We start from the raw sequence: 24014 nt of genomic DNA, 5'->3' as shown, positions 1-24014 counted from the left end.
ATATAATATAAATAAGTATAATATTTTATATTATAAATATATATATATATATTTATATATATATATATATTAATATGTAAATACAATTATATATTAAATTTATTTATATTCATTTCTAATTATATTTTGAATATATTTTTATATATATATTTATTTATATTAATTTAGATTTTACTTATCATATAATTAAATTTTTTTATTTTAATATAAAATTATTTATATATTTAATTTTTTTATTTAATAAAAATACAAATAAAAATTTATTTTAAATGTTATTATTATATAATACTTAAATAAAAATATATAAAATATATACTAAATATTAATTTTTTTTTATTTAAAAAAAAAAAATCTTTAATTTTATTTAGATATTACTTTTTAAATTTATATTTATTTTTTGTGTTTTCAATAATACTAATTAAACCTATTTATTTATTCTAATTTATAATTAATCTCAATTATTTTATTTAAATATTTTATTAAGTCTTATATATTTAAGATTTTTTTTTTATCCAGATTTAATTTTTTTTTTTTTAATATCTCTCTAAATTTATTTTATTTTATAAATAAATAAAATCTTTTTCATATCATTGCCTATTATATTAAATAATTTAAATTTATTTTTAAAAAATATTATATATATATATATAATATTTAAATATTTATAAAATAAAAACAATATATTAATATATTATAAAAAAACGCATATATATATAATAAATTTTTATATGAAAAAATTTTATAATTTTATTTAAATTAAAATTTTTTCATATTTATTTTTATATTTGTATATTTATTAAATTTATATTATAATAAATTATTTATATAATTATAAGATTTCAAATATTAAATTTATATTTTTTTTAATTTATAACAAAATTTTATTTTTTAATGATTTTCAATCAAAACTTATTAATGTATTTCACAAAATTTTTTTAATTTAATATTTATATTTTAATAGAATTTTATTGAAGTATTCTTTATTTTACATTAGTATGCGAAAACAAAATAACTTACTAAGATTTATTTATTTACTAAAAACTTTTGATGTATTTTAATTTATATAAATGAATTAATTGAATAAAAATATATTAATAATATTATTTTTTTTTAAATAAATATAATACTATTTATATTAATAATTATTATCTTTAAATTTTATTATTATGTTAGGAGTTATTTTAAAAAAAAAAAAAATCTAAAAAATAAATAAATAAAAAAAAAAGATATATGGGCTGTCGACACTCGGACTTCCCAAGCGGTCCCCCACCTTAGTACTAACCGAGCCTTAAGGCGCTTAACTTCGGAGTTCGAATGGGATCCGGTGTGTTCACCTTAGTATGGCCGACAACAAAACTTATTCTAATAAATATGTTTTTATAGATGGGGTAGAACAATAAATATATATATTTAAATAAAATAATAAAAAAAAAAATATATATATATAATTTATTTTTATATTTAGTTTTTTTGTTACAAATAATTTAAAAATAATATTTTTATTAAAATAAAGGAAAATTATTAATATATATATATTAATTTTTTTATTTTTATATATTCAAATCTTAATTTATTTAGTATATATTTTTTTATAAAATGTTAATTTTTTATCTGTTTATATACTTTTAACTAATTATTGATTTCATTAATTCTGAAATATTTAATTTTTATTTTAATTAAAATAAATTCACTATATTCAAAAAAGATTTATTTCAATCATTGAATAAAAAAAAAAAAAAATATATAATTTTATAAAAAAATTATTTTTCTTTCTTAATTTTATATATTATTATAATATATAAACAATTATTTTTATTTCGAAATATAAAAATATAAAAAAAACAAAAAAATTAATTTTTTTATTTATTTGATATAAAGCTTATATATATAATTTATAAAACACTTTAAATCGAAAATTTTTAGAAATATCATTATATAATTTAAAGTAAAATATATAATATAATAAATAATTTTTATATATGAATAAAAATATATATTTATAAATAAAAATATTTTTTTTTCCCATCTATAAAAACATATTTAATAGAATAAGTTTTGTTGTCGGCCATACTAAGGTGAACACACCGGATCCCATTCGAACTCCGAAGTTAAGCGCCTTAAGGCTCGGTTAGTACTAAGGTGGGGGACCGCTTGGGAAGTCCGAGTGTCGACAGCCCATATATCTTTTTTTTTTATTTAATTAAAAAAGTAATAGAAAAAAAAGAAAATTTATTAATTTTTGTTTTTTTTTTCTTTTAATAATTATTAATTACTAAATGTATATTTTTTATATTTATGTGATTAAAAAAAAATTTAAAATTCAAAATTAAAATTTCGTTTAATTTTTTTTAGTATTTTTATAAGTATTTTTATTATAGAGAATTAATCCTATTGTTATAGGAATATCCAATAAAAATAAAGATTAAATATAATTACAAATATATACTATATATAAAAAGATAAAATATATATTCTATTTAAATTTTAAAAAAAAAATAATTATTATTTACTAGTTTTATAAAAAAAAAAAAAAAAATAATAAAAAAAAAAATATGAGAGAAACCCGTAGTTATTCCTAAAAAAATCCCACAAAAGCTACCTATGGAAAAGAAAATAAACTTCCTGCTAATTAAAATAAATAACAACCATTAAAAAAATAAATTTCCAAAGATAAAAAACCTGTTCAATAACCTAAAAAATAAGAACCTATGAAAATTGTATAATAAAAAAAAGAATAATCTAAAACTAGAGCTACCTAAAAAAAAGCTGAAGTTGTTTAGAAAATAACAAAGGAAATCCCAAAGAAAACCGAAAATAAAAAAACAGAATAAAAAGTGACAACAAAATAAACTAAATAACAAACATAAAAATAACAATAACCTAAAAAATAACAGAAACAATAAAAAACTAAAGAATAAACAAAATTAGAAACTCTATAACAATAGTAATAAACTACTGAATAAACATAAGATGATGTCTAATAATAAAATAATATTTAATAAAAATAAGAAACCACCGAATAATAATAATAATAATAATAATAATAATAATAATAATAATAATAATAATAAGAAACTACTGAATAATAATAATTATAAACTAATTAATAATAAGAAGTATAAGAAGTACCCAATTAATAATTATAATAAGTAGAAATGATGTAATAAGAAGAAACTAATTAAGAATAACCTTAATAAACTGAAAACTAAAACAATAATGAAAACATGATGTAAATGGAATAAGAAAATAATTAATAATAAGAAAATATGGAAAATAAGGAAAACTAACATATGGATTAACATACTAATTCAACAAATACATCTGCATCGAAAAAAATGGAATAATAAAATAAAGAAAACGAAATGGCTAAAGATGTGTAAAATTTTTAATAAGAAGATGAATAAATTTTAAACCCATTAACCGAACAATAATTTATTGAAAATTATTGAAGGAATAAGAAAAAGATCTTTTATTTTAATAATAATAATAATAAAAAAAATATTTATTTAAAACAAATGAAATAAATAATACATTAATATTATATATATATATATTAAATATTTTATAAAAAATAAAAAAAATAAAAAATATATATATATATACAACTAAAAAAATAAAAAAAATATGTAAACGCCTCTAACAAACTTCCAAAAATTCATAAAGCAAACCAAAAATTACTTTAACCATTCACTCAATCCACAATCTCCTAAAATAGTCCATATTTTTTTAGGTAACTAATCTGCTGATCTAGATTCTGCTATAGGCTCACTAATATATTCTTATTATGAATTCATGACTCAGAACAATCTCTAGACAAACCAAATACTTGAAAAGCATCCTTAAGATTTTTCAGAATTATTTTTTCCTATAATAAATTGTTAATAGGAAGATTTCAAAAGTAGATTTGACTGTATTTATTTACTAAATAAATATAATATAAATTCCAAAGATTTAATTTTTATAAATGAAATCCCCTTTGAATAATACCAAAATCTTCAAAAAGACCTAAAAGTATATTTATACGATCACAATTGTACAAACATAGAGTTTATAAAACCATTTGTAGTCCAAATAATCGATCATCATAATGACCATACAGACGAGTTTTATGAAAAAAAATAAAAAATTCACAAAATAATACGCTTCACATGCTCTGCTACATGCATTTTACTCCAATAACTATTATAAAAGCCCATAATAATAGAAAATGATATCTTAGACTTAATAATGTATATAATATTAATAGATTCATATACATTCGATTCAAAATAAATGCATATAAGATGGTCAGAACAAGATTTAGACCTTTTTATTTAAATAAAAGAAAAATTAGGGAAAAAAGACATCTAAAATCACATTATTGCAAAAGAACTTGAAAATCTAAAATTTGATGTTCAAAAAAATCTACAATTAGGTCTAAATAAATTACTTTTTAAAGATTATAAAAAATTCGTTTACTAAAATGAAGTATCTTTTGGATATTCTGTGTTTATGATTTCTCCAGAAAGTCTTTTTTAGGAAATTCAAAAAGAAGAAATTTAAAATGAATTATTCCAATTTTTTGAAAAAGAAAATGTTTCGGTAATTGTTTGGATGTTTGCGTATCCTTTTTAGGAAGACTTTGAAAGAAAAGTGTTTTTTTTTAGCTAAAATAATGCTTATTTGTAAAAAGTACATGATAAGTTATTATAAGAGTTGACTTTAGAAAGAATTTACTTTGAAAAAGAACTAGAATTCAATCAAAAAATTAATTATGTGGCTTTTTATGATCCTACGAAAACTTATACTAGAAAAATTATAGAACCATTAATAAATTAAATACAATTCATTTGATTTTAAATATATATTTATATTTTATAAAAAATTAAGTATTTTATAAAATTTATATATTATTACATATATATTACTTATATATTTATATATATAAATGGGATGCTTGAATAATAAAATAAAGCCAAACCAAAACGGAAATATAAAAATAAGATTTAATGATGACAATATAGACTTTATAATAATTAATGGTGCTCTTCCTTTAAATTTAATAAAAAAAGAATTCCAATTAAACAATAAGTATGCAGGAAATTACCAAATAATATTAAAAGATGAAGATTTTGAAATCCTTAATTAAAAAAAATACTAATACAATCCAAAATAAAAAAAAGAGACATGCTTTATATAAATGTTTATTAATAAATAATACAATTTGGATATTTAAGAAGACGAGAAAGCCGAAAAAGAGAAAATAGAAAATTTAAAAAACTAAAAATAATAAAATAATGCAACCGAAGATTAATAATTATATGGAGTAGTAAATAAACAAAGGAAAGAAGGATGTAGCTGTTTATATGGAAATCCTTGCTAAGATGAATATGTATGTGATAATTGGAAAGATAGATTTGAAATATCAAAATAAAATGGATGGAGACCTTGATTTTTGTTAACCATTTATATATATATAATAATCTTTTTTTTTCTTTTTTTTTTTTTTATAAAAAATATAGTTTTTCTAATATTTATTTTGACTTTTATTTTTTTTATGTTTATCAAGCATCGTTGGTCTAGTGGCAGGATTATTGCCTTCCAAGCAATCGGCTCGGGTTCAATTCCCGGACGATGCATTTTTTTTTTTTTTTTAATAATAATATTTTTATTGTATTATTAGCTTTTTTTTATAATTTATTTTTTTATATATAACTAACTATTATAATTAAAAGAAATATTTATATTTTTAATATTATTTTCGTTTATATATTTTTAATTAATTATTATTGTAATATATTGTTTTTTAATATTATTTATTAAAAAAAAGCGTTTTTATTATTTAGAAACTAAAACAATTAGCTATATAAGAGTCAAAAATAATAAAAATTTATTTCAGTAAATATATTTTAATAAAAGAAAGATTTATATTATATAATTTTATTATAAATTTTTAAAATAATTTAAAGTATTTTTAAAAATTAAAATTATTTTTTATAAAAAAAAAAAAAAATTAAAATAAGATTTATGAATTTTTTTTATTTTTTATTTTTAATAGAAGGAGTGGGGGGGGGGAGTGGGGAGGTGGGTAAGGGAGGAGAGTCACTCATAATTTATATTAATATCAATATTTTAAATATTTAAAAATTGAATGATAATTATTTTCAATTATCATGAAAATAGTTTTCACTAAATTTGTTGTTGTTAGATAATCTGCAATCTTCAATAGAAATTTTTCTTATTTTTTTTAGATTTTATTAATTTTCATAATTCAAATCTATCTAATACCTAAAACAAAAAATAAACTATAATTTAAATAAATATATTTAATTTACTCAATATTATTAAAATTATTATTGTAAAAATCCTTTTCATGGTTTTCTAATTATTAAATTATTTAATAAATAATAAATACTTTTACATACAAAATTTAATGAAATCTCCTTCTTGTTTATTTAAATTATTTTCTAAATAAAATTCTTTATGCTTGCATTTATATTCAGTTTAATCATAGATTTCAAATTAAATATTCGAATTACCTTATTTCTAATTATTATAAGTCTTATGATTTTAATTAACAGCAAAATCTAGTATTTCTAAATCTTTATTATATATATTTAATATATTAAAAAATAGCTAAATAAATATATATGTATATATTAATATAGTATATATTAATATATATATAAATAAAATAACAAGCCAAACCAGAAAATAATAAATATATATATATATATATAAATTTTCATAAAAAAAAGACAAAAAAATATATAATTTAATATATATTATTTGTCTACTTTACAATGTTTTGGCATTATTGTATTAATCTTCATCTATAAATACATATATTTATATTTAATATATATATATATATTTTTTTTTATATATAAATATATATATAACAAAAAAATTAATTAATAAAAAAAAAAAAAGAATTAAAAAAAAAAAAATTACCATCTATTTTTTATGAATTCGAAGTATTACATGTTTTTTTTTCTTCTATGTTTTTTTTTTTAATTCTTTCTCTTTTTACATTTTCTTTTTTAATTTTATGCAATTTTTTAATCATTAATTTTTCCTTATTATCTTATTTATTTTAAGAACTATTAATGATTTCTCTTAATTATAATTATTCTTCATTCAACTATATATTTTATTGGCAATCATTTTCTAATTTATTAAAATATTTTTATGCATGTGATCTTATTTAAGCACCTGTTCGAGTGCCAATATATTCTTCTATTTTTTTCCAATTTTTTTAATACATTTTTAATGCTTCTACAAATTTTTGATGTTCTTCAGGTGCCCATCTTCCATTAACTATCTTATTATCAAAGTTTTATTCTTATAAATTATTATTTTAATAAAATAACTAATTATTTAGATCTTTTTTTTAAATTAATTTCATATTTATTATTACAAAAAAAAAAATTATTTCTATTAAAAAAAAAAAGGTTAAATTAAAAAAAAAAAAATTTTTATTTTTTTTTATATATATAAAACATAGTATTATTTATATTAATATTTTTTTATTTTTTTTTAAACAAAATAATATTAATATAAAATAATAACAAAAAATTATTAATTTATCCCAAGCTAGATAGATAAAAAAAATTGACTTAAAATAAAATAAAAAGTCAAAAAATATAAAATTCATTATTATTTTAAATATTTCTTAACTGAATTATAAAATTTTTCAAGATCCTATCCTTTACTATTTCTATAAAAGAAATATTCTTATAAATTTTTAAGTTTATATTTATAATTATTTAATCTAATAAACTCAAACAATTCATTTTCACTAACCATATTAAGTTAAAGAAATTATTTTATTTATAACAAGCATTTTTAAATTTGTTTTTCTTATTTTTAAATACTTTCAATTTTCAATAATTCCTAACCTAAAATTTAAATGTCTTTCAAAAGTGTTTTAGTCCTAGCAAACTGAAATTACTTATCCATAAAAAAATTAAATTTAATACAATATTTTAAAACATAAGCAGTATCATCAAATAACATATCAATCTATAATTATTATAAGTTAAAAAAATAATATATATATGTAAATATATATAAAAATATATATAATTTATTTAATAAATATGTATAAAAAATATTTATAAACAAATAAATAATCATATATATATATAAATATATATATATAATATATATATATATATATATATATATATATAATATTTATATTAATGTATAATATATGTAAATATATTTATATATATTTATATATAATTTTTACATATATATTAATATATTACTGTTTTTTAAGGCAATATATTTTTAATATTACAATAATATCTATATAATTCAGAATAAAAATGTTATATATTAGTAGCTGAAAATTCTTTTGATCTTTGCACTATATTCATATTTTTCCCACTTTTCATTATATATGCAAAAAATTTCATGTGTACTTCCATTTTTAATATAAGATAGCATTTATTTGCACATTCAAGTAATTAAATCATATATAATACAAACCTTTATATACTAGTTTCTAGATTTTCTTCATTTATATTTACAGAAAAAGGTTCTTAATTTTTAAAAAAGTCTACTTTAAATTATTATGCTTATCTATCTTCAAAGCAACTTTAAATTAAATTAATTTTTATATCATAAATCTCTTTTTCAGTCGGAAATTTATTCTTATTATCATCTTTTTTCTTAAAATACTTATCTAATTTATTTTTTAGGCTTTCAAACTTTTCTAATTTTAAAAACTCAACAAAAAACACAAAAACTTATTTTAAATAGTTTTCTAAATTTAACATAATTTTACATATTCTTTACAAAAATATAGTTTTATTAAATAGCTACTCTTCTTCAGCGTAAATTTCTTTATAAAAAAATTCTTAGTAAGCACCTTTTAAAAGCTCCTTATATTTTTAAACAGAAATCGGCTTCTAAGCTTAAAATCCACTTTATATAAACTATGGAAAAGTTTAAAAATGTTCCTAATACCATAAAAAATATCCATTATTTTACAAAAGAAACCTTCCTTTAATAGAAAAAAGTAAATTTTATTAAACAGTATTATTAATCATTTCGTTAATTTAATTTTAATACCTATTTAAATAATTTAATGCAATATAAAATATATATATATATATATATTTATATATATATTATATATTTTATATACATATTATTAAAAATATGTAGTTAAAAATTTATAAATTTTAGCGCAAATTCGAATGAAAGATTTCCTTTAGATACCAAATAAATTTTATGCAATTAATTAATATTTTATATACAACAATTAAAAAATTAACTTTCACATTATTTTATATTCCCTAATTTTATTAATTTTGTTATTTCTTTATCAAATTTTTAATTTTATAATTCATTTTCTTTCTTTCCTTAAAATTAAAATACAACATCATTTTTATTATCTCCTTTTTTTTCTTCCTCGAAACTTTCTTAAAGCCCTTTTCTATAAAACTCAAAAAGAAGTCTATAAAATTTTTTTTCATCATTATTAATCATTTCATTAATTGAATCTTATACTCTATTTAATTCATCTGGGTTATCTTTTTTGAAAATCTCCTAGTTTTTATTCATAAACTTTTATATTTTTCCCACTACAATTTCCCAAAAACTTCTTATAACCTCTTTAATGAACACAAACTGACATAAACTGATATCTTATAAATTTTTAATCTATTCTAAATGGAATAAATGATAAAAAGTTCTCTCATTTCGAATATCATTTATACATGGATTGATATCAAAAGCCCTAAAAAATAACATATGTATAATCATTTCAATTTCCGATGCTAAAACCATAATTAAATGTTATAAAGAGACCAAAAGATCATCATCTGGAACTTTAATATTCTCCAAATATATTATTTTTTATACCAAAATTTACTTCCTTAAAATAATTAAACTTAAACATAGCATTTTTTTTATAAAAACATGCATTTTTTCCAGACTCTCTACATTTCGAAAATTCATCTTTTCAAAGATTTCCTTTCCTTCCAAAAAATTTTCCCCATATTATATATTTCGTCTTTTCTCATCCATATTTTTTCTCAAAAACATAAAATTCCCCAAAATAAAACTCGAATTTATATCGGCTCGAAAATTCTAATAAAACTCCTCAAATAAATCTTTACTTTTCCCAATTTTTTAACAAGAAATAACCCCTAAAACAAAATTCAAAATATCATTTTTTCCACAATAAGGAATCAAATTTTCCATTTCATCATCTTTTAAACCCTTTAATCCTTCCCAAACAGTCTCCAAGTCATCAAATTTCATCGAAAAATCAACAAAATCCAACAAGTTTTGGCTATTTAAATTCTCAAAATACTACAAAACATCATCATCGTCAAATAAAAGGATATCATGGACCAAATCTTCCATTTCATCGAACTTTTCTTCGAAGTATTAGTATACATTTAAGTCTATATTGAAGTTTTCCTTAACAAAATTTCCAAATTCTTCTGCATTTTTGAATTTTTTTCCTATATTTTACTAAGAGAAATCTTTTTTTATTTAAACCCGTTCTAAAAAGAAATTTTTATTTGGATTTTGTACATTTGCATTATCTTCATCACAAATAAAAATTCTATTTTGAAAATTAAAAGCGAAAAAAAGTAACCTTTCTTTCAAAACATTAAAAAGTTCCTCTGTTTTCTTCACTTCTTATTATATAAGGGATTTAATTAATACACTTTCTCTTTATTTTTGGTTAAAATTGTACAAAGATTTCCTTAATTCAATAATATAAGCCGAAGCTTCGAAAAAAGAATATGCTTTAATCCGACTTTCGATTTAAAAAGATAATTGATAAAAATATTCGACTAATTCTAGGTGCTTGTTTATGTTTTTTAAATATATTTAATTCATATGATATAGTTTTAAATCTATTTTTTTTTTTTGCAATAATTCTTTTGATTTAATAATATTTTTTCGACTCTAATTAGTTATTTGACGTAATTTTTCATATTATAACTATTATATATATTTTTTATATTATTAATATTTTATTTTTTACTCCATAAAACATTGGCTTTTATAATAATTCAGAAAATTCTTATGTTCTTAAATCAATAGCTTATGATATTAATTAATCACATTCATTTTCTTTATCGATAAAAATATCAAATAATTCATTAATCTGTATATAATAAATAGAAATATATATATATATATATATATATATATATATATATATATATATATTTATTTATATATATATACATTCATATATATACATTTATTTTATATTTATCATTTTTTTATTTTTACTGTGTTTTTTTGTTTTAACCTATTAATAATTAAACTAAATATTTTGTAGGATCAAAATTTTCGTTTGAATAACCTTCTTCGTCTTTTCTTAAAAACTCTCTTATTTATTATATTAACATTTGACCCTTTTTTGCTTTTTGAGGATCTTCTTCATAACCTTATTCCTTTTTATTTTGACTTTTCATTACTATTTTTATATATTTAATTTTTTTTTTAAAAATAAAATAAAATAATATTTAATAATTTTTTTTTAATTGAGTATAATATTTTAATATTTATTATTGAAAATAGTTGTAATTATAAAAGTTCAATATAATATCAAAAAGATAATAATAATAATAGATAATGTATATTATAAAGAATAAATAAAAAATCTAAAAATATTAATTTGTATTTATTTAATCAATTTATTTATTTAATAGCGGGTTATTAATTGTTAATAATATACTTAAAAATAATTAATTTATTTTTATAATATATTTATTCATAAGATAATGAAATGAATAATTAAATTATTAGCTTTTTAGTTTAAACTATTTGTATAACAACTATATTGAATTCATAAAATTATTAATTGAAACTAAATTTATAATTCCCATAATTTTTTAGTGCTTAAAGAAAACTATAATATTAAGAAGAGATTTTCCAATAAAGCATTAACATTGACACATTATCAGATTACTAATTTAAAAAAAAATATTAATATGATTGAAAATTTATATGATTAAAATAAATATAAATATTTAACAAAATAAAAGTACTTTATGGGTAAAAAAAAAAGTGATATTCCAATTATTTTAAAAATTTGATATTTATTTCAGATATAAAATATATTAATAACTAAATAAAATATAAAATTTGTATCTATAAAATATTAAGAAGGAAAAAAATTTATACAGAACTATATCTTAAGAGATGAAACTTATAATTTAAATGATAATTAAAATAAATAATATTATTAAAATCAAAATTAATATATTACTAATGAAAAATAATAATATCAACTATTTAAAAAAGTAGAGTTTTTACTATACCTATAAAAATAATTAAGTAAACGACAAAAAAATAACTTTTAATTATTATTTACAAAAAAAGAAAATATTAATTATTTATAAGTTTTATTATTTTTTATTTTAAAATCTCAATCAAAAATGACAATAAAATGGGATAGGACCGCTAATAATTTTTTTTTTCACTCTCTCTCTCTCTCTCTCTCTTTTTTTTATTTGATTGAGTTTTTATAATAACTTTATAATAAAAATAAAAATTAATAAGAATATTAAGAAAATATAAATTTGGAGTTTTCTCAATAAAAAATAATAATATTTTAAATGAAAAAATATGATTTTTGTATTATATTTTAAGGAGAATTTGTTTTTTATTAAAGATAATAGCAAAAAATATAGATTTTTAAAAATATAAATAAATAAAATTTAACTTTTTAAGATATATAAGTATTGTAGAAATAGAGATTTATAAAATAGTTATTAAATTGTGATTTAAATAGATATAAATAGTTTTTGAATTATATAAAAATTTATCAAATTTATATATTATTATAAATAAAATTATTTATTTCATATTTTTTTTTTTTATAAAATAATGTTTAGGTTTTATATATTTTAAATTATACTGGTTTTTTCTAATTAATTATTTGTTTAAATTTAAAAAAATATAAAAAAAATTTCGAATAAATTATAAATAAAAATATTTTATACTTTTTATTTACTAAAAATAGCAAAAAATTTAATTTCTAAAAAAAAAAAAAAAAAGATTTATTAATTTTTTAAAAAATTATATTTAAAAAAAAAAAAAAAATACAAAACATTAAAAATTAATATGAATTTTTAAGGAAAAGAAATATATTATACAATTAGTAAAGAAAAGAAAACCTTTGAAGATTTTTAAAAAATAATACATTATTTTATTTATTAAAATAACGAATAATTAAATACAATTACTTAAAATAAAGAAGAAGATTTATCCTTAAAAGATTTATTTACAAATCAAATAAGGACTTGGCAATTGATTTTAGATATAATAAAATATTAAGAAAAACAAAAAAACAACAATTTATTAAAATAATAAAGTTAATAATCAAATTATTTATAAAAATATGCATTTTATTAATATTTTTAATCAATATGGAATAAAAATACAAATGAATAAATAAAAATGAATAAAAATACATATAAAATAGATAATTTATAAAACTTTTTGAGTAATAAACCTTCTACATTTGAAAACTCATAATTAAGAATATCTTATATATCTCAAAACTATTCTGATTTTTAAATAATTTAGGATATATTTAATTTTGATCCAACACTTGAGAAACTTTTTCTTATACAAAATTGGATTTAAACGTGCAAAACAGAATAACGTTTTGAAGAAATAAACTTTTCTAATGAAACATAAAATACTTTTGAGGAACAATAAAAAATAATAAGACACCCAGAAGTTCTAAAATAAGTATTTTATTATATCAGATAAGGATAAACTGATAAATTATTAGCCGTTTTTAATACTTATAATATGTAAATTCATTAAACAGCAATTTAAAGTGTATTTCCTGAATAAGAAATACTTGATAATGATAATTAATAATATTTTTTTGGAAAAAATGAGGATTTTTTTGGATTTAGATAAAGAGGATTTTATGGAAATAAAAATTGGTTGTAAAGTATTAGTTAATGTTTTTAAAACTCAGAAATGAAAATTGAAGGAGAGGAATATTTTTATGCCTTTTTATGTAATAATAAGAGAATTTTATAAGAGAAATATTAAAAAAAAGAAAAAATGTTGATTATATTTACGATTAATTATGGGTGGTTGTTCGATGTCTACTTTTTCATGAAATAATAAAGAGATTTTTAACTATAAAAGGTATTTTATTTGAAAAAACTTAATTTTTTTAAGAAGACTTTAATGATTTTGTGAATTTTTCAAGTAATTAACCTTATTAAAATTATGAAAAGGTCTTTTAAAACATTGGGTTTTTCAAAAACGAAAGTATTGAAAACATTTTGATTAATGAAATTAATAAAATCGAAAGTGAAAATTAAATAAAATTATCTTCTTTTTAATTTATAAAGTCCTTTTTTTAACAAAATAACAATATTTTATGGGAAGAACTTTTTTCAAATAATCAAGAAATAGTTTTTTAAGAAAGCCTAATATTTTAGGCTAGATTTTAATATATTTTGGTAAACGTTTTTTTTTCAAATTATAATTTAATCCATGAAAAAATAAAATAAAGCTATATAAATACTATTAGGGCTTATTGTAAAATTTTAATAGAATAAAATTAATTTGAGGAACTGGCTTGTTTTTTATCAAATTTTCCCGAATAAAGTTTAGTTAATAATTTATTGGCTTAAAGTATTAAGTAAGAACAAGCCCTAGAAAATAAATATGGCATGAGATAAATTTTATTTTAAGCTGGATATCCATAAAAAAGGATATAGGAAATTCTTTAAAATACACTTTTAAATGAAGAGTAAAATAAGTGTATAATTGATAATTTACTTATATTTTTATAAGAATGCGGCTAGGAGGATTTTTATAATAAAACTTTTAATATATTAAAAATTGCGAGAATATTTATGGAATAAAAAAATTTCGATAATTATTAGAATTTAATTTCTAACCCTTAAATATAAAAAATACTATATTAGAAAAGAGAGGATTAAAACTTTGAGCATTTTAACTAAGAATTATTTGTTTATAACTAAATTTTGGAATTTTATAAAAATACTATCTTTATATTTGATAATAATTCTATTTTAAATGATGAAAAAATTGATGTAAAATTAATACATTTATATTATTATTATTATTATTATTATTAAATATATATAATTTTATGATTTTTTTGTTTTTTAGAATTATTAATATTAAAGTATGAAAGTTTTGTTTAAAAGAAATCTATAATAAAATTATGATTATATTTTAATTGATTGTGCATACTTAAATAAATATTATTAAAATAATTAAGAAATTTAACAATCTTTATATAATATTAGATAGATATTTCTATATTTTATAATGGAATAAACTATATCAACATGTTTAAGGTGTTAAAAAAATTTTAAAAATACTTAATAGTTTTTAGAGAGTTATTATTCAGATTAATATAAAGCTTTTTCTATTTTAGATGCAAAAGATCAAAAATAAATTATTTAATTATCGATAAAACTATTAACTAGAAATTAAGAATTTATGTATTAAATATTAAAATGATAAATAAGTTATACATTACTAAAATAATAAAAGTAATTTGTTTATTTTATAAAATTATATATATATAAATATATATTTATATATTAGTTATTAATTAATAATTAAATATATATAATGATTTTTTTATTTATTATTTTCTTCTATTATATTAATAATTTAAATATAAATTAAATATTTTTATATATAACACAAAAAATATTTAAATTTTATTTAATATTTAAATAAAAATTACATCTTATCATAACATTTATTCTTTTATAAATGAATCTTCACTTTATTATACAATTTAATTAGATTAAAAATAATTATCATTAAATTACATATAAAAAGTAATCTTAATAAACAATAATTTTAGCTTTTTTAAACAATAAAAAAAAAAAAAAAATGAAAATATTACTATTTATTTTAACATTGATACAAATAATCCACATAAATACATAATTATTAATAAAAAAACCCTAAAAAAATAAAATAAAATTAACTTCATACAATAATTTTATGCGCAAAGTTTCTAAAACTCCCATAAAAACAGTTTGCAATAATGTTGATCTTAACGAACATAATGGAATAACCAAATCTGGTTATTTAAATATTGGAATAAAAAAATCAGACTCATCTTTATCTTTTATATTTTACGGAGCCGAAGGAATACCTGAATAACAATTAAAACATATTCCCACTATAATATGGCTCAACGGAGGTCCCGGATGTTCTTCATAATTCGGTAACTTTTATGAATTAGGGCCTCTTTATGTGAATAAAACCGAATCTGGCAAGCTTTACTTTACTTAAAATAAAAGCGGATGGACCAAAAAATACAACGTAATATTCGTTGATTAACCTATAGGAACTGGAATTTCTCATTTAGCCAAAAACAATGATATTCCTATAAACTAAGTACAATTAGCGACTCAATTTTACAACGCATTGCTTGAATTATACGGAAAAAACGGATGTTTTGGACAATTGGGTTTAAACGGAAAAGATACTCCTTTATTCATCCTAGGAGAATCTTATGCAGGTAAATATATACCTTCGATCAGCTAGAAAATAGTCTAAGAAGGAAATATTTTTAATTTAAAAGGAATCGGTATTGGTGATGGATTTACTTCTCCTTATCACACTATTTCTTCAATAACTGATTATGCCTTTGATAATGGAATAACAAACTCAACTTTATACCAAAAAGCTAAAAAAATTGAATTATAGGGATAATAAGCTATTAATAATTCAGATTGGGTAAATGCTGTTAATGCTTTTAACGACATACTACTTATTAATAATCCTAATAATATTGATTAGTATAATATTTAAAGAAAATAAGAACCTGATTATACTGCTTTAGATGATCTTTTAAATTCATAATACGGAAAAAGCTTGTTTAAATTAAAACTAAATAAAAAATATGAATAATGTGATAATGAAGTCTATTAAAAATTCTTGATAGACTTAATGTAAGGCGAATGTATACATAAAGTTGAATATTTGTTAGATTAAGGAATACATGTTAGTGTTTTTAATGGAAATTTGGACTTTATTGTCCCTTATTATTCTTCTGAAAAATGGGTTAGTTAATTATAATGGAAATATTCTGATGAATTTAATAATTCTTTCTTTAAAGAATGGAAAGGAAATAATAATTAAGTTTATGGAGTACTCAAAAAATATTAAAACTTGTAATATTTCTAAGTTTTTGAATCAGGACATATGGTTTCTCAAGATTAACCTGAGGCTGCTTTAGAAATGGTAACTAAAATTGTTGAAGAAGCTTTAAAATAAGAAGTATATGCTTAATTTTGAACTCAATTGATTTTTTTTAATATAGATATTATTAAAAATGTAGTCTTTTATACATTAATATATAAATATATATTATTTATAAGAGTTAATTATATTATAATTTAATTTATTTTAAAATAGATTTTTTAAAAAATAATATTAATAAATAATATTGTTTAATTTCTTTTTTTTTTTTTATAAATTTTTATTTTATAAACAATTATTTATCTTATATTTTTTTTTAATAAAACTAATTTTAAAAACACTAAAAAAATGGGTTGTGGAAATTCATCATAAATACAACCAAAAATATCTCTTGACAAAGCTATATAAACATCATTTGATAATGATTAGAAATACTAATTTAACCCTTTAAAAAATAATAGAGTAGAAGTAATAAAAAGTTAAGAATCTTAATTTAAAAGAACAGTTGGATGTATAATTAAATTTAATTTATATATTAAAAAATAAACATCTAAATTAAGCATTTTAATTTCGTAAAATAATTACTTTCTTGTATTAACAAAAATTTATATATATTACAGTAGATTCAAAAAAATTTATGATAAAGAAAAGTTCATTTGCTAATTATAATAATATTAGTAGGGACTAAAACGATTAATAATCAGACGCATTTAGTTTCCATGAATAAAATCAACTAAATAAATTACAAAATTTTAATAAGTTAGATCCAAAAGAATTTGATTCACCAGTTGCTAAGTTTAATGAATTAGAAAAAAATTAAATGATTAGATAAGAAGTAGAAAGCAATTAAACAGCTAACTTTTTAAGACTTTCATTAAGTACTAATGAACAAAATTCTAGACTTAATCATAGATTACCTACTCTGGGAGTTATTTAATATCCTAATTAAGAGTAAATAGTTCATGTTGCAAAAATCGATATTATTAACGAATAATAAGAAGAACATGAAAAAATAAAAAATTAGCAATAAAAACAAGCTAATAATATAGAAACCACAGACTTTTTAAATTAAATTGATTAAAAAAAAAAACGTATAATATCACAAAATGTAAATTTATTAGATTTGGTGTAGGAAGATTTTGGAGAAGAGTAAATAAAATCATTATAAGAATAAAAATCATTTAAAAAGATTGGAAAAAAAATATCTAGTTATTAGAACTATTATGAATAAAACTTTGAAATTGATTGCATTTCTCCAATTACAGTTAAACCAAAAATACCTGTAATTAATATATATATATATTATGGCATTTATGATTAATATGTATATAAATGTTTTTTATGTAAAAAAATATTATTTTGATTTAATTTCTTCTTTATTTTATAAAAATATTTGTATATTTATATTTTTTTTTAACGTAGAAAATCGTATAAAGTTATTTAAAAATATTAAATATTATTTTTTCTTATTTATTTTTTTGTATTTCCTAATTTTTTTTTAAAAAAAAAACTTAATCAATCAAAAAAAATAAAGGCTAGTAAAAATAGAAAAAAGCCTTTTTTTTATTTAGTTTTTTTTAAAAAAAAAAAATATTAAAGAAAAAATAAAAAAAACAATAAGAACAAGTAATATTTAAATTAATGTAAATTCCATATTTTTGTTGTATAAATTTTGAGCTCGACTGTAATTCTAAATAAATTCCAACTAGCATTCGCTAACAATTTAATAATTCTATAGATTCAGAACCTATATCAGAAAAAAAAAAAAATTTATACAATAATTTGGATAATTATTAAATTTTCTCATAATTAAAAGACAGTAGTATATTTAATTAATATAAATATTAATATAATATATTATAATTTTTTGTTATTTTTAGATTCTATTCTTCTTTAATAAAGCAATAATATGACTCCTTGTAAATTTGCCTAAGATGAGAAAGAAAATAATGATGAAATATCTATGAATAGTAGTAAATGCCTACCTTCTATCGTTTATGATTTTAAAGGAATGTCTAATAGAGATATTGAATAATATGAATTTATTATAGAAAATAATAACACAAACTCAATTGCAAAGAGTACTAATTCAATTATAAAGAGTACTAATTCAATCTTAAAACATGCAAATAGTTAATTATAAACTTAAAGCATGAAAAAAACTATGTATTTCTAGTAATAAATATAAAATAAATAATAAATACTAGATTAAAGTATTTATAATGATAAAACTGATTACGTTAATAATAGTAATATTAATTAAAATTATTGCAATTTAAAAAGTAAACAAATCATAAAAATAAAATAATTTTAATTTAAAATATATATTATAAAGACGAAGAATATAAAAGTGATTAATTTCTAGACTAAAATTAGTTAAATGAATTATAATAAATAAATAATAATTACTAATAATTATAAAATGCATAGTCTTAAACTTAATTATAGTAATAATAGCAGCAAAACTTACATTAATCTTCATTATCTTCTTTTTATTTAAATTAATTAAATTTAGAATAACCTAAAATAGCTAATTAATCATCTGAATTCATATCTAAATAATCCTTTTTTAGTTTAAATTATAATACTATGTCTTAATTTAATAATAATAACACATTATTTTCTCTAAATAACATTGGCAATTCTTTACCTAAGCAAAATGCTAATATTAAAACCGAAAACCAAACCTAATAAATATAACAAGACATGGAATCACTAAATCCTTTATAACTTGAAAATGTTCCAGTTTAAGCAAGTAATGGTTAAACAGCAATTAATCAATAAACTCAAGAACCTTAATAAGAATAAAACAATTATTAATAAAAACAATAATAAGTTATTTAAAAAACTGAGAAACCTGAAAATAATGATCATGAAGTTGGCTATTTATCTCCAAGTAAATAAAATAACAAAAGAAGGAAGAGCACAAGAAAATATACTAAAGAAATAAAAGTAAGATTAAACTCGAACAACTCTACATTTTAGAATTATTACAGAAGCGAAGAATCTATTGTTGTTTTGTAATATTAAGACAATAATGTTTAAAATGAAGAAAATAACAAATAATATAATGCAAATAATATAGTCTTAAAAGAAAAAATATAATCTTAATTAGATTAAAATTAAAATGCTGATTTGTTTGATTTAATACATGAATATGATTAAAATAAATAAATTGAAAATGAAGTTTCTTTGAATTCAATGCCTAAAATTGCTGATTTTGGGACTTAAGATAAAGATAAAATTTTATCTTTATTCTAAATTTCAGAAAAAACAGAAAATGAATTTGCCCTAACTGATATTTATTAAAGAAGTAAAAACAATATTATTGATTAATAATCATCGGATATGTTAATTTAAGGAAATAAATATGATAATAATATAAGGCTAAAAAGTTTATATGAAACAAATAATATGGAGTAAATATAAGAAGAGGCTAGTCATTCTAATTAAAAGCTAAATAGGGCTGTTTCTATTAATTTAAGCAGGAATTTAAGCTATAGTATGCTTCAAGAATAACACAGTGTATTAGAAACTAGTAAACTTGATAAATCTATAAATGCTGATGGATAGAAATAAATAAATAATTATGTTGTACTAAATTTATTAGGAAAGTTAAAATTATTTACTAATATTTTTATTTTTAATTAATTTATTTTAAATAAAAGAGGAAGTTTTGGAAAAGTAAAGATGGTTTTAAATACACAAAATAAATAAAAATTTGCCTTGAAAATTATCAATAGAAATAAATTGAAAAGAAAAATGTTAGATAGAAATAAAAGCGCTTATACATTGATAGAAAAAGAGGTTGCTATTCTAAAAAGAATGGTAAAATATATATTTATTATAATTAATTATATAAAAAATAAAAAGGCTCATCCTAATATTGCTAAACTTTATGAAGTTATAGACGATTAGGATTAAGAAAAAATTTATTTGGTAATAGATTTAGTCAAAAAAGGAAGTTTAAATTCAAAAAACTATTGGAAAAATGAAAAAGGGAAAAAATATAATGAAAACGAAAAATATTTTATTCCTATAGATAGAGTAAGAAAATATTTTCGTGATTTTGTCTTAGGATTAGACTACTGTATTTATAAATTTAAATAATAATTATATTTCTTCCAATTTATTTATTTTTTAAAAAACAAACAAAATAAGTACATAATTTTGCTAATGTAATACATAGAGATATTAAACCTGATAATTTATTAATAAGTGAAAATGATGAACTTAAAATAGCAGATTTTGGAGTATCTTCAATGTTTGAAGGCGGTGATGATAAATTATCTAATGATCATGGTACTAAATGCTATTTAGCACCTGAAATATGGAAAGGAGAAGATTTTAAAGGAAGACCTACTGATATTTGGGCTGCTGGAGTTACTTTTTATGAAATTATTGTAGGCGAAAGACCATTTTAAGGTAGAAAAAATGAAGAATTAAAAAAAAATATTTTAGAATCTGAAGTATAATATCCTCAAGATATGGACGAAAATCTTAAAAATATGCTTAAAAAATGTCTTATTAAAAATCCAGACCAAAGATATACCATAGAAAACTTAATGGTTTTTATTTAATAAAATATAATATATATATTATTATATAGACAGATGCATGGGTAACTAATAATGGTGTAGAAAAATTGGATTTCATTATTTAAGAAAATAAATAATTAGAAGTTAATGAAAATGATATTGGAAATGCACTTACAAAGCAAGTTAAAAATAGACGTGTTTCTATTAAGGCTTAATTAATAACTCATTCAAATTTATAAAGATTAAATGTTAAACATTATTGAAAAAAATTAGTTTAATTTTTTATGTATATAATTGATTTATTATTTTTTATTTTTATAAAAATTAAAAGAAATTAGACTATATAATTATTTTTTATATAATTAAGAAAAATAAATAAAATAATTCAATTAAAATTATATAATTTATTTATTTTTAAATAATTAATAAATAATATTTTTAAAATTTTTATTATTTAATTTAATTTTGTATTTTTTCTTAATTTACAATTTTTATTTTAATCTAAGAATAATTTTATTAAAAATAAAACACCCATAAAATAATTAATAAGAAATAAAGAAAAATATTAAATTATCAAAAAATTAATAGTTAAATATTATAATAAATTTAAAAAAAAATTATATTATTTAAATAATGATGAAAATTTAGATAGGGACAACATAATCATAATGTGTTGACTCGATAGTAGATATCTCTGATATATTTTTTAAAAACATAATAATATATAAAAAAAATATTTAAAAAATAAAAAAAACACATTATAATAAATGATATATAATGTATAAATATATATAAATATAAAATATGTGTATATATATATAAATATAAAATATAATATATATGATATTTTTATATATTTATATTTTTTATATATATCAATTATGTTTTTGGTTTTTTTTTTTTCTTAATAAATTGAAATAATATTATTTAAAATCATATAAATGTTATAATATTTCTTATATATATTTTTTTTTAATATTGAATTAAATAAAATTAGAATTTGGATTTTCAAAAGTATTTTTTTATTATAATTAATTAACATGTCTATATAATTATGTTTTTTTTCTTTAAAACAAAAATTACAAAAATCAATATATATTCCTCAATAATAAAAAAATTTTTTTTTTTATTCACCATTTTAATTATCATTACTATTTAAATTTTTTAGTCTTTCTTCTTACGATTATTTAATATCCATATCATTAGCAACATTTTTAAGGAAATTTTAAAACTCGCTTTCTTTCAAATTAATACCTTTTTTTTTCATATAGCTATTTACGATTGCATCAATGACATTTTTTATCGATCCTTTATCATTATTAGTTTCACTTTCGATTAAAGTATAAGCAAATATTTTTAATTTTTCATGAGTTTCTTTATCCATTATTAATTCTTAAAAAGAAGAACCTAAAGCAGCATAAAGTGATTTTCTACATCTTTCGTCTGCCATTGCGTTTTAAAGTAAATTAATTATAGTATCACTAACTTATGGTTGAGAAAAAGCATATTTAACTAATTCTACAGTCTCTTATTTAAATTCTTAGTCTTTTAAAATCTTTAAAAACAATGAAATGCAATGATTAAGTGCTTCTTGATCTTAAAGTACTTTTAAAACTAGATTTTTACCAAAAACTTTACTTTCATCTAAAAATAATGGATTTTTTATACTTTCTAATAATAATTGTAATATTGCATTTAATACAAGTTCTTATTTAACCAAATCTTAAACAAATATACCACTTTCCCTTTTAATATCGGAATCTAAAAATATTCCCGAAACTAATTATTTGCCAAAACTCTCAGCTATTTAAGAAACTGGTTGATCCTTTTTTAATTAATTCTCTATGTATAAAATAAATTGATTATATGAATACTGAATAAGAGGTTTGTAAAATGGATATAAAAATAATCCTGTAATAAAAACAAATTTATATTTATGCGGACGCAAATTTTTTTAAAAACTTGCCCATTCTTATTCAATATCTAATTATTTTTGTAAATATTTAAATGGACGAGGTCTAATATTATATATATATTTAAAAATATTAAATTTCATTTTATTTCGAATTATTTAATATTATTATTATAAATAAATAAATAAATAACTAAAATGTATAATTATATTTTAGTAAAATATTACTTTATATAATTAATTTATTAAATAATTTTTTTTAATTATTTTTTTTTGTATTGAAATCAATATTTAAATAATTTTTTTTTTTTACAAAGATTTATTTTGATTTGTAAAAATAAAATAAAACAAAAATTAATAAAATA

The 24014-nt window shown here is 17.3% G+C and overlaps 4 protein-coding genes and 3 non-coding genes across 7 annotated transcripts, besides 32 other annotated features; 5 read left to right on the top strand and 2 right to left on the bottom strand. All coding sequences in view use genetic code 6, as the record gives it.

The window, feature by feature from the left end:
• Positions 1-12: part of a microsatellite that runs on past the window's edge.
• Positions 1-13: part of a microsatellite that runs on past the window's edge.
• A 13-nt stretch (positions 14-26) lies between these two features.
• Positions 27-70: a microsatellite.
• Positions 32-160: a microsatellite.
• Positions 150-242: a microsatellite.
• A 940-nt stretch (positions 243-1182) lies between these two features.
• Positions 1183-1225: a microsatellite.
• An 11-nt stretch (positions 1226-1236) lies between these two features.
• Positions 1237-1352, bottom strand: IMG5_167139. The gene has a single exon. It is a non-coding gene; the product is annotated as a 5S ribosomal RNA (ribosomal RNA).
• Positions 1353-1947: 595 nt separating this feature from the next.
• Positions 1948-2013: a microsatellite.
• Positions 2014-2057: 44 nt separating this feature from the next.
• IMG5_167138 lies at positions 2058-2173 on the top strand. The gene has a single exon. It is a non-coding gene; the product is annotated as a 5S ribosomal RNA (ribosomal RNA).
• An 845-nt stretch (positions 2174-3018) lies between these two features.
• Positions 3019-3113: a microsatellite.
• A 42-nt stretch (positions 3114-3155) lies between these two features.
• Positions 3156-3449, top strand: IMG5_167130 (hypothetical protein; the record flags this gene model as incomplete). Its single annotated transcript, XM_004030106.1, has 1 exon — positions 3156-3449. The coding sequence occupies one exon, from the start codon at positions 3156-3158 to the stop codon at positions 3447-3449; it is 294 nt and encodes a 97-aa protein (XP_004030154.1).
• A 2098-nt stretch (positions 3450-5547) lies between these two features.
• IMG5_167120 lies at positions 5548-5618 on the top strand. The gene has a single exon. It is a non-coding gene; the product is annotated as a tRNA-Gly (tRNA).
• Positions 5619-5928: 310 nt separating this feature from the next.
• Positions 5929-5974: a microsatellite.
• Positions 5975-6817: 843 nt separating this feature from the next.
• Positions 6818-6855: a microsatellite.
• A 22-nt stretch (positions 6856-6877) lies between these two features.
• Positions 6878-6932: a microsatellite.
• Positions 6883-6929: a microsatellite.
• Positions 6902-6932: a microsatellite.
• Positions 6933-7389: 457 nt separating this feature from the next.
• Positions 7390-7453: a microsatellite.
• Positions 7454-8028: 575 nt separating this feature from the next.
• Positions 8029-8226: a microsatellite.
• Positions 8036-8219: a microsatellite.
• Positions 8117-8228: a microsatellite.
• Positions 8133-8252: a microsatellite.
• A 785-nt stretch (positions 8253-9037) lies between these two features.
• Positions 9038-11438, bottom strand: IMG5_167110 (hypothetical protein; the record flags this gene model as incomplete). Its single annotated transcript, XM_004030105.1, has 3 exons — positions 9038-9063; positions 10116-10570; positions 11254-11438. The coding sequence occupies 3 exons, from the start codon at positions 11436-11438 to the stop codon at positions 9038-9040; spliced, it is 666 nt and encodes a 221-aa protein (XP_004030153.1).
• Positions 9092-9143: a microsatellite.
• Positions 9093-9146: a microsatellite.
• Positions 11142-11218: a microsatellite.
• Positions 11196-11222: a microsatellite.
• Positions 11219-11252: a microsatellite.
• Positions 11439-13406: 1968 nt separating the features above from the next.
• Positions 13407-13437: a microsatellite.
• A 1558-nt stretch (positions 13438-14995) lies between these two features.
• Positions 14996-15041: a microsatellite.
• Positions 15042-15077: 36 nt separating this feature from the next.
• Positions 15078-15103: a microsatellite.
• A 433-nt stretch (positions 15104-15536) lies between these two features.
• Positions 15537-15578: a microsatellite.
• Positions 15579-15993: 415 nt separating this feature from the next.
• On the top strand, positions 15994-17295 carry IMG5_167100 (serine carboxypeptidase family protein, putative; the record flags this gene model as incomplete). The annotated part of the gene is made up of 2 exons (XM_004030104.1): positions 15994-16516; positions 16580-17295. 2 exons carry the CDS (start codon positions 15994-15996, stop codon positions 17293-17295), a joined length of 1239 nt encoding a protein of 412 aa, XP_004030152.1.
• Positions 17296-17461: 166 nt separating this feature from the next.
• Positions 17462-17491: a microsatellite.
• Positions 17492-19030: 1539 nt separating this feature from the next.
• Positions 19031-19059: a microsatellite.
• Positions 19060-19267: 208 nt separating this feature from the next.
• Positions 19268-19314: a microsatellite.
• A 1399-nt stretch (positions 19315-20713) lies between these two features.
• Positions 20714-22000, top strand: IMG5_167090 (protein kinase domain protein; the record flags this gene model as incomplete). The annotated part of the gene is made up of 5 exons (XM_004030103.1): positions 20714-20813; positions 20868-21027; positions 21073-21289; positions 21361-21767; positions 21809-22000. Coding segments are annotated over 5 exons (1074 nt in total), but the record flags the coding sequence as incomplete, so codon positions are not given.
• Positions 22001-22507: 507 nt separating this feature from the next.
• Positions 22508-22613: a microsatellite.
• Positions 22572-22613: a microsatellite.
• Positions 22614-24014: the final 1401 nt, after the last annotated feature.

The sequence above is a fragment of the Ichthyophthirius multifiliis genome, assembly GCF_000220395.1.
Source record: "Ichthyophthirius multifiliis unplaced genomic scaffold scaff_1120509251243, whole genome shotgun sequence".
Taxonomy (NCBI): domain Eukaryota; phylum Ciliophora; class Oligohymenophorea; order Hymenostomatida; genus Ichthyophthirius; species Ichthyophthirius multifiliis.
This window is presented reverse-complemented; position numbering and strand designations above follow the sequence as displayed.